Source organism: Coregonus clupeaformis, chromosome 13 (genome assembly GCF_020615455.1).
Source record: "Coregonus clupeaformis isolate EN_2021a chromosome 13, ASM2061545v1, whole genome shotgun sequence".
Classification (NCBI taxonomy): Eukaryota; Metazoa; Chordata; class Actinopteri; order Salmoniformes; family Salmonidae; genus Coregonus; species Coregonus clupeaformis.
In genome coordinates, this window is record NC_059204.1 from 9904879 (window position 1) to 9919378 (window position 14500).

Below are 14500 nucleotides of genomic sequence, written 5' to 3' on the forward strand. Positions count from 1 at the left end.
TGACTTTACTCGCATAAAAAACTGTGGATGGAAACATGGTTAGTGAAAGCAAAGAAACAGACGGCAAAAACTTTCGGTTTTGTACACCAGCTTTAAAAATTATTTGCTTGTATGTTATAAAAAAATAATAATGTTGATACCTTTCTTTTTGTTTACAATTGTACAAATGTTGCTTTCGATTGTTTTGTTTTTTGATCTCAACATCCATAATTTCACTTTTCATCTAAAATATAATTTTTTACATTTTCAACTGTATTTTTCATGTTTACGATTTATTTTTATTTTGAATGTAACACTTAATGCATGAGAGATTTTCAGGAAGTTGCAGAAGATATTTGCATCACAAGCTCCCATGCCTATCACCTGCAGTTATGGGGCTGCATTCAAGGCACATCACATGATCCTGAGTGTTTGATAGTGAATATGTCTATGAACAGAGGAAGGAGCAAGCTCTCTTTTCCATGTTGAACATTGAGCTGTACTGGGGTGTTCATGCTATAGCTAATATATAATCTATAGCCAAAAACAAACAATAACAGTGCATTAATGTAAGAGTAAGGTAGGACTATACCGATATCATAACTACAGCCTGTTCAATGCTATATTTCTATTCAGAATCCATATCGTTCACCTTTAAAAAAAAAAAAAAAAGCATCTAGCAGACGCTTTTATCCAAAGCATACATTTTTACGTATAGGTGGTCCCGGGGATCGAACCCACTACACTGGCGTTACAAGCGCCATGCTCTACCAACTGAGCTACAGAGTACCTTTCGGTAGGCGGCTTGACCTCTTAATTTACTGTCGATGGCGAGGGAGTTGCATAGGATACTGTGCACGGAACGCAATTTCAGCTGGTTCTCTCTGTTCTCGTCTCTCATGATTCGACCTTACTAGGCGGAGACTTGGCGTGAAGAGGATACATGCATATTACGTTAATTGAACTTAAAGGGCGGACACATCTTTAAGATGGGTGAGGCTACGGTTAGTATGACCAATTATACGCCGCTATCTCACGAGGTGTGGGTGGTGTCACGAATTGAGGAGAGGCTCCCAGCCATCCGTGGGAAGGCTTTAGAAGGGGGCAGAGCTCTAACCGGAAGTGTCTCGCGGCTGAGCACTCTGTCATTTGTCCACGGTCTGTTCTGAGGAGAGGGACAGCAACGGCAAAGAAACGCAGGAACAAGTCAGTTGGCTAGAGAAAAAAAATACAGAAATCCTTTAAACAATGAAACCGACCGAATAAGCCACTACAGTCAACTAGTATTGAATTCGTTTTAAACATTTAATTCAATGACATATTTGTTTTTATACAAGCAAGGTTAGCTGCTCGCGAGAGAGAGCTGTGTCATTGAGCAGGCAGGACACGTCAGGAGAGGAGAGAAAAGCTGGTTAGCCATAACTAGCTACTATATGAGCGAAAGACATAAAAGTACCATATCGCTTGTCATAAACTTGCTTTTCACAATTTTATCAGACACATCGAGATTGCCGGTTGACTACAGGACGGATCGAGTCATCGCCTGGATCAAGGGTAACGTTAGCGACCAAAAGGTGAAAAAGTGATTTTATTGTCGATGTGTGTGCAACGTCGGTTTAGCCAGATTATTCATAAACTAGCTAGCTAACGTTAGCTAGCTAGCATCTGTGACTATCGACTTGATAATATCTGTTTAAGATTTTGCATAAAACAATAAAAAACTGTAGGGGAAAGTACCTATAATAGATTAAGAATAAATACGTCATCATAATTTTCTGAAATGAAAGGGTCGAATCCAAGCAACGGGATAGGCTTTGACAGCTGTCAGGCACGCAAGGTCGCTTGTCTGTCATGATTTCGTTCTAATTTAGCTAACGTTAGCTGGCTAGCTTCATTTCCCAAATACTGTTGCATAAGACTATTGCAACTAGCAAGCTAACTTTAGGATGTTATCGACAAAATACTAGCTAGTTAATTGGCTGTAGAAATGTCACCACTGCAATCTGCTGTCGACTGTCCGACATACACTACACTGCCAAAAGTAGTGGATTCGGCAATTTCAGCCACACCCGTTGCTGGCAGGTACATAACATCGAGCACACAGCCATGCAATCTCCATAGACAAACATTGACAGTAGAATGGCCAGTACTGAAGAGCTCAGTGACTTTCAACATTGCACCGTCATAGGATGCCACCTCGCCTGCTAGAGTGGCCCGGGTCAACTGTAAGTGCTGTTATTGTGAAGTGGAAACTTCTAGGAGCAACAATGGCTGTGAAGTGGTTGGCCACACAAGCTCACATAACGGGACCGCCTAGTGCCGAAGCACGTAAAAATCGTCGGTCCTCAGTTGCAACACTCACTACCGAGTTCCAAACTGCCTCTGGAAGCAACGTCAGCACAATAAATATTTGTCAGGAGCTTCTTCATGAAATGGGTTTCCATGGCCGAGCAGCTGCACAAAAGCCTAAGATCACCATGCGCACAATGCCAAGCGTTGGCTGGAGTGGTGTAAAACTCACTGCCATTGGATTCTGGAGCAGTGGAAACGCGTTCTCTGGAGTGACGAATCACGCTTCACCATCTGGAGGTCCGACGGACGAATCTGGGATTGGCGGATGCCAGGAGAATGCTACCTGCCCGAATGCATAGTGCCAACTGTAAAGTTTGGAGGAAGAATAATGCTCTAGGGCTGTTTTTCATGGTTTAGGCCCCTTAGTTCCAGTGAAGGGAAATCTTAACGCTACAGCATACAATGACATTCTAGACGATTCTGTGCTTCCAACTTTGTGGCAACAGTTTGGGGAAGGCCCTTTCCTGTTTCAGCATGACAATGCCCCCGTTCACAAGGCGAGGTCCATAAAGAAATGGTTTGTCGACATCAGTGCCTGACCTCACTAATGCTCTTGTGGATGAATGGAAGCAAGTCCCCGCAGCAATGTTCCAACATCTAGTGGAAAGCCTTCCCAGAAGAGTGGAGGCTGTTATAGCAGCCAAGTGGCGACCAACTCCATATTAATGCCCATGGTTTTGGAGTGTTCGACGAGAAGGTGTCCACATACTTTTTGCCGTGTAGCTTGCCAGCAAACGTTAGCTAACTAGGTAGTTAGACTAGTGTAGCATATTCTGTGCCAACATAAAGATGGTGCTAGCTAACCAACTAGCTAGCATGCAAGAAACCATTTAGCTACAACGTACAAGGTGGAACTGATGTGGCATCTGTCGCGTTAGCAAAGTTATTATATCGGCAGCTATTCTCGACAGATAGCTGGATGGCTGCTGGTTTTTGGTTCTCCTTTGAATTTGTGTCCATTAATACCTTAACCACCAGGTTAGAGGAGTTCCTAGTTTATCAGTGACCTTAATTAATCAATTAGCTAATTACAAGGGAGGAGTGTGAACCCGCAGACACTCGGCCCTCCGTGGAATGAGTTTGACACGGGGACTCGCAAGATGGTTAGCAGCAGAAAAGGATCTGACGTAGCTAGCTATCAAAGTCCATTACACTGGTGATTGCCTGACTCTCATTTACAACCATTGAAATAATAACTGGTTTGTTCTGTGTTCTCTTTAGGACGTAAAGATCACAGGATAGCAGATATTGTGTGGGGGAAAACAAATGGGGGATTACGGGTTTGGAGTCTTAGTGCAAAACAACACTGGCAACAAGTCTGCTTTCCCAGTTAGAATTCACCCACATCTGCAACCTCCACATCATCATCAGAATGCGTCTCCAAGCACTGCTGCTTTCATAAACAATACCACAGCTGGTAATGGCAGTAACAGTGGGTCGCCTTGGCTGTTTTCAGCCACAGCTGCCCACAGCAGCATGCAAGATGAAATTCTTGGGTCTGAAAAGCCCAAAGCCCAGCAACAGGAAATGCAAGAAACGCAAGAAAAGCAGCAACTGTCCCCTGGCCACCAGGAGTCTGTAATCATATCTGAGTTAGAGAAGGCGAGGTCAGAGGAGAACAAGGTGGAGGGCGGCCCCTCAGAGTGTAGCAATGGAAAGGAGAAGCTGCGCCTCGAGTCTCCGGTACTGACAGGCTTCGACTACCAAGAGACATCGGGTCTTGGGACTCCGGCCCAGTCCAGTACCTCCTCGTCCCTGACCGGCTTCAACAACTGGTCAGCTGCTATTTCCCAGACCCCCTCCACCATCATCAACGAGGATGTCAGCTTCTTCAACCCAGCTGCCTCTGCTAACAATGGGCCCCTCCTGTTCCAGAATTTCTCCCACCACGCCAGCCCAGGCTTTGGGGGAAACTTCTCCCCCCAGATTGGACCCATCTCCCAGCACCATCCCCCACATCCACACTTTCAGCACCCCCACAACCAGCACCAACAGCACCGCAGGTCCCCGGCCAGCCCCCACCCTCCTCCCTTCCCCCATAGGAATGCTGCCTTCAGCCAGTTGCCGCATTTGTCCAATAATCTGAATAAAGCCCCATCACCTTGGGGTAGCTACCAAAGCCCCTCTCCCTCCTCTACCTCCTGGAGCCCCGGCGGGGGCTATGGTGGCTGGGGAGGCTCCCAGGGACGTGAGTACCGTCGTGGCCTCAACGGAGGCATGACTCCCCTGAACTCCATCTCCCCACTGAAGAAAACCTTCCCCAACAACCACGTGCCGTTGCAGAAGTACTCCCGCACCAGCCCCGGCTTCAACCCCAAATCCTGGATGGACGAGAGTGTGAGCAGAAGTGAGAACATCTTCCCCTTCCAGGTCAGTGAATAATTCCCTCTGCTTTTATACAGTGTCTTTTAATTGCGTAATGATATTAGAGCCACTCAGCAAGACGTAATAGAATTGTGTGTACCCAAAGGCCTTACTCTGCGTTATGTGATGAATTGGTCACGGTATTAGATGTTGGTCCTATGCTTTAATTGCCAGAGGCCACTTATGACTAACGTAGCTCTGCCACTGCAGTGATGTGTGCCACGTATATGAGATACAGAAGCTATGACATAGCCTAGAAAATATCAGATCATTTTCTTCAACCATGGAACATCAATTACCTATCTTTCCGTGAAATAGTGATTTGAGGATTACAGGGCCATTAATAACCTGAGACTACCGGTCTACACATCCTTTATAATGTAATTTGAATGATAGCACACAATGAAGATTACTTGGATAACGGTGTTATGCGTTGGATAACACTGATAGGATTGATGGAAAGGGCATGGAGATTACTTTATTTTATTGATCAAGCACAGGGGTGACTGCATCTGGGGGAGTAGAGGTGGGTGCAGGGGTTGGGCTAGTATACATGCTGGAAGGCTTGATTGAAGGCTCTGAGGACCCCCCAGAAGTGCTGACAGCCATGATGCCATATAGACCATGTTAGATCTTGCTAAATAGCCTAACCGCTATGTTACTGAAGCACACAGCAGTGCTGTGCCCTTGTTGGTTTAGAATCGCCCTGTGTTGCTCAGGCTGGCTGGATTGTGGCACTCTGACCTCTAAATGCATTGGGGGTGGATGGATAGATTGGGTGTTAGCTTCCTGATGCAGGCTGTAATACTGAAACACATTGGTTTTAAATAATTAAGAATCATTTTCTAGTCTACTTCAACTGTCTTGTCAAGGGATGCTGAATATTCTCGCATATCGGGTAAGGTTGGCCTGACAGGCAGCTCGAGATGCAGAAGAGTGTTCAATAGAGACTGTCAGAATGAAGTTGTGCTCTTTAAATCCATTGGAAATGAGGTTGAATCATCTGCATCGGTCTCTATTGAAGGTTTGAGTTGTGAAAGGCTACTGTCGTGTGACTGGACTGAGGGATCTGTCGTGGATCAAAATGCAATAGTAGGTTAGGCGTAGCTGTTTGCAACTGCTGTGGAATTATTACACAGATATTACATTGTTACTGTATAATCATGTTTAGTCATGCTAGGATAACTCACATGGGTATTCTATTTTTGTTCTATAAAAAAAAAAAAAATCTATATAACCTAATGATTACTTTTATTATGTAGGCTAATTACATTACTACATAATAAATAGGTTCCCTGTCTGTCTCTGTCCCTGAACAAGCAATGTTTTCAGCTCTAAGTGGACCGTGATTGTGAACACCAGCCCATTTCCATTGATCGCATGCCTTTCTCTTGTGACTGCCAGGCATGTCCAAATGGTTCTACATAGTTTCCATCTTATCACAGAGAGCACAGGTGGGGGGATTGTGGTGTCCCTTTGGAGTTATTCACTCCCTATTCATTCCTAACCTTATACCTGTTTTTAAGGTTCTAATGCAATAGCCTATAGGCCAGAGGTCGGCAACAGGAGACCCCCTCAGCTCCCCTGACTTCAACATTAACAGGAATTCAGCTAAAAATAAGTTTACTGTAGGAAATCTGTTCCCAAGCATTCCCATAAAGAAAAAAAAAAAAAAAGTGATTGTGTCTCAATGTAATCGAGGTATAAAATAATTATTTTCAAATACAATCTCTTTTTGGGCTCAATTGTGGTCAATTTGCAGTGTGCAAACTATTAGAATTGTGTTTCGGCAACCGGCCATCCATTCCGACAAAAAACGTCCCGCGGCTGAATGTAGTTGCCTACCCCTGCTATAGGCTAAGTCGACTCTTTCCTTATTTAGCATAGCCTACATCCATCAAGCTTGCTCAACATTTACATTGCTCAAGTAACGTTGTGTAGAAACACCTCACTGTCTGCAATAACTCAGCTCCATACTGTAGCAGCGCCTTTTCATAGAAGTCTTGGTTATGTTCATCAACAGTGGATTCCTGTTTGTAACTTATTTAAATGAGGTTTCACTGACTGTTTAGGTGTCTGCCTTGGGGAGTTGACACGTTAAAGTAATGTGAAAATGAGCTTTTAGAGTTTAATGGTGCTGGAAGTTTCCATAGGCCTGCTGTGTCTCAGCCAAGAATATCTCATTTGGTGTGAAAGCAGAGGCTGTCTGATGGGGGGGGCAGAGCACTGTCTCATGCAAGCTGACACAGGTGAGGTGTTCATGATTAACATGTGGCTCAGGGAGATGTTGCTGCCACTTGGGAGAGCAAAAACAGGTTTGTTAAGAGACAATTGCGCTAAAAACAAGTGTTGCGGAGAACGCTGACGGAATCATGGAATCCAGACATTAAAACGGAATTCAACAACATTCAAAAATGTATTGAACTTAGTAGGTCCCCTGTAGCTCAGTTGGTAGAGCATGGCGCTTGCAACGCCAGGATTGTGGATTCGTTTCCCACGGGGGGCCAGTATGAAAAATGTATGCACTCACTAACTGTAAGTCGCTCTGGATAAGAGCATCTGCTAAATGACTAAAATGTAAATGTGAAATGAAATCCACTAAATGTATTGAATTTATTAGAACATTCGTTAATTTGACCAAGTTAATCATAAGACTTGAACAAAATGCATCAGTGATTCTTATTTTCCTGCAACTTTGGGAAGACGGCACAGGAATGCCCTTCTGTGTGTGTGTGCAGGGCGCGTGCGTGTCTACACTTTGTGTGGCCGTTAGCGAGGATGCTAATGATAACTTTCTTCTGGTAGAGATGGAAAGTTATTGGAAGTATATAAAAAGTCATAACCTTATATTTTAGCCAGAGGGTACTGTGCTAGATGACAATCCAGATGAAACTAGTAGCAGGTACTGTACTATTTCAAGTTGCTGTAAATTAAGGTCTATTAAATGTACATTGATAGAATTGGCCCAGGGTAGGGGAGGGAATGGCCGGCAGGGATGTAGCTCAATTGTTAGAGCATGGCGTTTGCAACGCCAGGGTTGTGGGTTCGTTTCTCACGGGGGGCCAGTATGAAAAAAATAATGTATGCACTCACTAACTGTAAGTCGCTCTGGATAAGAGCGTCTGCTAAATGACTAAAATGTAAATGTAAAAAATGAAAGGCTTTCCCAAAAACATTCTCAAACGTTAACTACGAAGTATGTTATGCCTACCAGACAGAATATCAGGATTATTTGCATCAATCCAGTGGGCATTTGTTTTTCAAACTCTGCAATCACATGAGCACTACAGAAACATTGCAAACCAAACAATGGTCTCTTGCTAGTGTGAACATGCATTAAAGGGTAACTACACCCAAAAATCTAAATTTCTTCTATTTTTCCCAGACCTCAATAGTGGTCTCCTGGTGTGGTTTAAGCATTTTTGTGGACTTAGTACATCCAATTTAGTTGTTGTTTTTCTATTTTAAAAAGTGTTGTTTTTTCAGAGCGAAAAATATATAAATGGGAATAACGTAAACCTAGAAAATCTAAACGGATATAACGTAATCAGGCAAAAAATAAAACGGATTTTATAGGGCCATAAAGAAGACCCCTCCTTTTATTTAGATGTGATGTCATAGCCGGCCGCGACCGGGAGACCAATGGGGCGGCGCGCAATTGGCCCAGCGTCGTCCAGGGTAGGGGAGGGAATGGCCTGCAGGGATGTAGCTCAGTTGATAGAGCATGGCGTTTGCAACGCCAGGGTTGTGGGTTTGATTCCCACAGGGGGTATGAAAAAAATAAAAAATAAAAATAATAATGTATATATTAACTGTAAGTCGCTCTGGATAAGAGCGTCTGCTAAATGACTAAAATGTAAAATGTGATGTTCATCCTGTGATGGCCTTGGGATGTGCTGCTGCTGATCACAGATCAGGACTGTACTGGGAGACCTAGCCTACTGCACTGCATGGAGGCTGTTTGTTTCTGTATTAGAGCAGCTTTTGTCACTGGGTGCAGGTGCCCATGGCAAACAGTCATATGTTGCCTAGGTCCAGTTTAATCTCTCAGGGATTAGTGACTGTGCCTCCCAGAAAGGGATGTCATGATAATATTATAAAACATGGACAGGCCCCTGGTCCCTAATATAGGCTTACTGCCTTTGGGTACGGTATTAGAGCTGTGTCCTTAGGCCAAGCTCTCTGCACTGAGGCAGGGCCGGTCTTTCACTTTCTAAACCCCAGCCATCCTCTTAGCCCTGTGTAAGCTGCTCTACGGCCTTCCGTGACTGGGAGGGACAGGGCCTGCTGCTCAGTGACATGCCTGTGGATCTGGGGTTGGGCAGGCACCCAAAGGGCCACATTAGCAATCTGTGGGAAATTGTCAGAGGTAGCCTATGGTTGTGATATTCTGGTTTGCCTTTTTTAAACGAAGGACCTATATTTGCTTGCATCTATAACTGCTTCAATTCAGAACTGGTGTTGTCATTAGGGCTGGGTGATTATATCAAATTAATTCAAATGGTATGTTTTAGCACGATATTCCAAATGCCTCTCTGACAAGCGGTTTCAATGAGCTTTTTGTATTTGAGGTTTGGTCCAACAGAATCAGTCATATTGACACCGAAAGACGAACCTTTCTAACACCACCCTTTTTATGTATCAACTCCTCAAACTTCCCACAGAGCGGTCACTACAAAAACGGGAGTATCAATTCAAATTGATTCTGGAAAATGGATGCTCAGTTTGTCACTAGCAGCATTGCGGTACCATGTACAGCTAGCAGCATTTTAACCAAAACATGTTATACTAGCTGTCTAGTCTGTGTTTTTTTTTATAAATGTGCAATAAGCATAAAATACAGTTATATAAGGAATTGGCAACTCGTTCTCGTTCTGAGAAATAAGGCAGGCCACTCGATTTCAACTGAACAAAGTGGACAGGCTAGCATGCTGTTCAAACATATGGAGAAGGACAGAAGGGTGTTTTCATAACAATTCAACGCTTCTACCTTGTTAGCTAGGAAATGTGATGTGATTATTGCAAAACAGCAGGTTAAACTATTTTGATAAAATAATTAAATTATTAGTGGGTCTTATGGTTGTGGAAGGCTTATATTTGGCCTGGGTATAATTTCTCAAGACCTGAATTTATTAGATTATTGTTGACTGTTTGAAATGCAGTGTATTTTACCTTTAAGTTGTACAACAAAGCTTATTCAGAGAACATTTTAATAAATCGAGATGTATATCGTGAATCGCCCATACATGTTTTACAAATCGAGATGAGATTTTTAGGCCATATCGCCCAGCCCTAGTTGTCATCATATTAACTTTTGTTCATTGAACCATGCGGCATTCATGGCCTAATGGAATTATGGAAACATTGGGCAGTGCTCAAGGACTTCAGTGCATGGTAATTGCATTGTCGTTGTAAAAAAAGGCTGAACATTTGAATCTGGAATTCATTAAATCATTTCTAATTTCATAAAACCTGATTTGAATAGGTATGACAAAAATCCCTCCTAAATCATTAATTTGGACTTTGTTGACTTGTGTTTTTAGTCTATAATGCGTTAAAGGGATACTTTGGGATTTTGGCAGTGAGGCCCTTTATCTACTTCCCCAGAGTCCGATGAACTAGTGGATACCATTTTTATCTCTGTGTCCAGTACGAAAGAAGTTGGAGGTAGTTTTGCGAGCCAATGCTATCTAGTGTAAGCGCAATGACTGGAAGTCTATGGGTATCTGCTAGCATGCTTTTTGCTCGCGAAGCTACCTCTAACTTCCTTCATACTGGACACGGAAACAAAAATTGTATCCACTAGTTCATCTGACTCTGGGGAAGGAAATAAAGGGCCTCATTGCCAACATCCCGAAGTATCCCTTTAAGACCATTAAAGTAGCCTACCTCTGTTGGTTCATGCTATGGCAGGATGTCTTATCAAAACAGAAAATATCGACCCCAAAGGTCTCGTGTTCACATCACTGTTGTGTGGATCAGTTGACGGTGTACTATTGGGAAGATGTTTTCGGATGTGTGGACTGACTGTGTGACTGACTGCTGTGCTGAGGTCGGTATCAGACAGGGCTCTACTCTGACCTTTTTTACAAGGAGCACATTACATTTACATTTTAGTCATTTAGCAGACGCTCTTATCCAGAGCGACTTACAGGAGCAATTAGGGTTAAGTGCCTTGCTCAAGGGCACATTTACGTCATTTAGCAGACGCTCTTATCCAGAGCGACTTACAAATTGGTGCATTCACCCTATAGCCAGTGGGATAACCACTTTCCAAATATTTTTTATTTTTTTTATTTTTTTGGGGGGTAGAAGGGATTACTTTATCCTATCCCAGGTATTCCTTAAAGAGGTGGGGTTTCAAATGTCTCCGGAAGGTGGTGAGTGACTCCGCTGTCCTGGCGTCGTGAGGGAGCTTGTTCCACCATTGGGGTGCCAGAGCAGCGAACAGTTTTGACTGGGCTGAGCGGGAACTATGCTTCCGCAGAGGAAGGGGAGCCAGCAGGCCAGAGGTGGATGAACGCAATGCCCTCGTTTGGGTGTAGGGACTGATCAGAGCCTGAAGGTACGGAGGTGCCGTTCCCCTCACTGCTCCATAGGCAAGCACCATGGTCTTGTAACGGATGCGAGCTTCGAGTGTGCGGAGGAGGGGGGTGACGTGAGAGAACTTGGGAAGGTTGAACACCAGACGGGCTGCGGCATTCTGGATGAGTTGTAGGGGTTTAATGGCACGGGCAGGGAGCCCAGCCAACAGCGAGTTGCAGTAATCCAGACGGGAGATGACAAGTGCCTGGATTAGGACCTGTGCCACTTCCTGTGTAAGGCAGGATCGTACTCTCCGAATGTTGTAGAGCATGAACCTGCAGGATCGGGTCACCGCCTTGATGTTAGCGGAGAACGACAGGGTGTTGTCCAGGGTCACGCCAAGGCTCTTCGCACTCTGGGAGGAGGACACAACAGAGTTGTCAACCGTGATGGCGAGATCATGGAACGGGCAGTCCTTCCCCGGGAGGAAGAGCAGCTCCGTCTTGCCAGGGTTCAGCTTGAGGTGGTGATCCGTCATCCATACTGATATGTCTGCCAGACATGCAGAGATGCGATTCGCCACCTGGTTATCAGAAGGGGGAAAGGAGAAGATTAGTTGTGTATCGTCAGCGTAGCAATGATAGGAGAGGCCATGTGAGGATATGACAGAGCCAAGTGACTTGGTGTATAGGGAGAAAAGGAGAGGGCCTAGAACTGAGCCCTGGGGGACACCAGTGGTGAGAGCACGTGGTGCGGAGACAGCTTCTCGCCACGCCACTTGGTAGGAGCGACCGGTCAAGTAGGACGCAATCCAGGAGTGAGCCGTGCCGGAGATGCCCAGCTCGGAGAGGGTGGAGAGGAGGATCTGATGGTGCTTAGGATCACATGTGCTCCTAAGTTGAAAGATTTAGGCGCACAGAAAGAAGGAGCACAATTAAAAATATTTGACATATTAAAGCTAGAATCCTACATTTTTCAAGGCGCACAGGTGCTCCTAAATGAAAATTCTGGGTCGCACAGCAATATATTTAGGTGCTTATGCAAGTAAAATGGTCGCACTGTAGAGCCCTGTCAGGTGTAATCTTTTGTTCTACTGTTATAGTAACAAGCCTCATTAATTAATTCTCATTTAGCCCCTCATTTACGGCCAGCACACTCTCCCAGCTATTACAATTTTCAGCCAATTAGTCACGATCCTGATGGCGGTAAACGTCCCTTGAATAATGAAAGAATTGACCATCAGTAACAAGTGCACAACTGTGTTCTTATGTTCTCTATCCTTCTACACTTGAATGTAGTTATGAAACAGGAAGCGTACTGTGTTTTAACGAGCGAGAGATGGGGAAAAAATGGAAGAAACGTGTCAGAAGTGTCACAGGCATTTCACTCCCGTCTCTGATTAGGATCTGTTGCTGTTTTTTAATTACTTTATCACCAAAGTAGATCTGGCTCCCCTGTGGAATCAGTCTGCACCCCCTGCTACCAGCCTGCCCACCCCTGCCCTCTAACCAGGCTCTGGGACTGGATTAATGGGCTTGTGGGTGTTTTTAATGTGCAACGCTTTGAATTACCTTGACCAGCAACACAAAAACCAATAGTGTCAAAGCTGGGCCCCCTTCCCTAGCCCCCCCCCCCCCTTCCCTAGCTCTCTCCTCCCCCCCTTCCCTAGCTCTCTCCTCCCCCTCCCCTTCCCTAGCTCTCTCCTCCCCCCCCCTTCCCCAGCTCTCTCCCCCCCCTTCCCTAGCTCTCTCCCCTTCCCAGCTCTCCCCCTTCCCTAGCGCTCTCCCCTTCCCTAGCGCTCCCCCCTCCTAGCTCTCCCCCTTCCCTAGCGCTCTCCCCCTTCCCTAGCGCTCTCCCCCCTCTTCCCTAGCGCTCTCCCCCCTTCCCTAGCTCCCCCCTCTTCCCTAGCTCCCCCCCCCTTCCCTTCCCATTATTTTAGCCGTGACATTGTAGATTAATATTGTGGCAGAAACGCATGTTTCATCAAGGCCTGTTTTAGCAGTGTTCTTCACGTTGGATAGTTTGGCGCTACCTTCTAGCTATACTCCCAAACACAGGCTCTCTGCCTGGAGAGAGTTATAATACAAAATACTCCCGTTTGGTCTCTTGACTGTTTCCCCGCTATTCTTTTGTCTCTTTATAAGGTGAAAACAATTTTTCCTAATAGTTAGGGAACCATTTCATTACATTCCTATGTACCTCTTGCCTATTATTTAGCCTGACTTTTTTTTTCATTTTCCTCAAAGGTTATTGTTGAGCTTGGTAAGGAAGAGTCTTATCTGAACCGCCCACCTTTCTGTCTGTGTACTTTGGAAGTGAACCAAACTTCTCCTGTGAGGCTGTGAGAAGGAAAGAGTTGGACGGAGGGACAGGCAGGCTCAACTTGCCAATTCCGTGCTCTTAAGGGCTGTGTGTGCCTACGTACGTAGCCTAGCCTAGACCTTCTAAGCTCCCAGGGATGAGTGCAGCTCCCTGTTCCTCAGATGGGAGGAGGTGCAGGTCAGATGCTTAAAGTGACAGGTGAGATTCTGGCAATTGTGCTGTTCTACTTACCCAGAGTCAGATGAACTCGTGGAAACCATTTGTATGTGTCTGCGTGCAGTATGAAGGAAGTTAGAGGTAGTTTCGTGAGCCAATGCTAACTAGCGTTAGCGCAATGATGAAGTCTACAGGTACAGTAGCATTCGCTAGAATCTGACTCGGGGTAAGTAGAACAACAGCACAATTGGCATAATCTTGCAGTATCCCTTTAATCGCTACGGTTGCCAATCCATTCAGATGCATAGCTACTGCAACCGCAGCCATACTTGTGCGGCGTCATGATGCCGTATGGCATCTCATTACCTAGTACTTTACTAGGACCCTTCCTGTTTCGCCTCTTAGGATAGGGTTTAGGGCACACAGTGTTATTATTATTACTATTATTTTATTTATTTATTTTGTAATGAGTTAAGAGTGTTTGTGTTAATCTCTGGTAGCCTATTTGACTTCAAGTAGTTGATCTCTCAGTGGATTGTAGAAAATACATTTTAGGCTACTGCAGCCCCAGCCTGCTGGTGATTGTGTGGTTGTCACTCCTAAGGTCATGGTTGTTAATTGTATTACTTTACTGCTCCATAGCCACCATTTTAACGCTTGCTTCCATTCCCACTGCTTAGCATTAGGGCTGGTCGATATGGCCACAATATCATATCACAGTATTTTTCAAATGTATGAATATTTTATGTTTTTGAATAATACCAGTTCTATGCTTTATGAGTAGTGAGTGACCTTAGGGTGA

The 14500-nt window shown here is 44.8% G+C and overlaps 1 protein-coding gene across 3 annotated transcripts in view; it reads left to right on the forward strand.

Annotated features, from left to right (window-relative positions):
• The first annotated feature begins 1077 nt into the window (after positions 1-1077).
• Positions 1078-14500, forward strand: part of LOC121579191 (cytoplasmic polyadenylation element-binding protein 4) — a 35044-nt gene continuing 21621 nt past the window's right edge. For all 3 annotated transcript variants that reach the window (XM_041893559.2, XM_041893560.2, XM_041893561.2), the window contains exons 1-2: positions 1078-1553; positions 3553-4701. In XM_041893559.2, coding sequence (XP_041749493.1) covers positions 3598-4701 — 1104 coding nt within the window. In that variant the 5' untranslated portion in view covers positions 1078-1553; positions 3553-3597. The remainder of the gene's footprint in view (positions 1554-3552; positions 4702-14500) is intronic.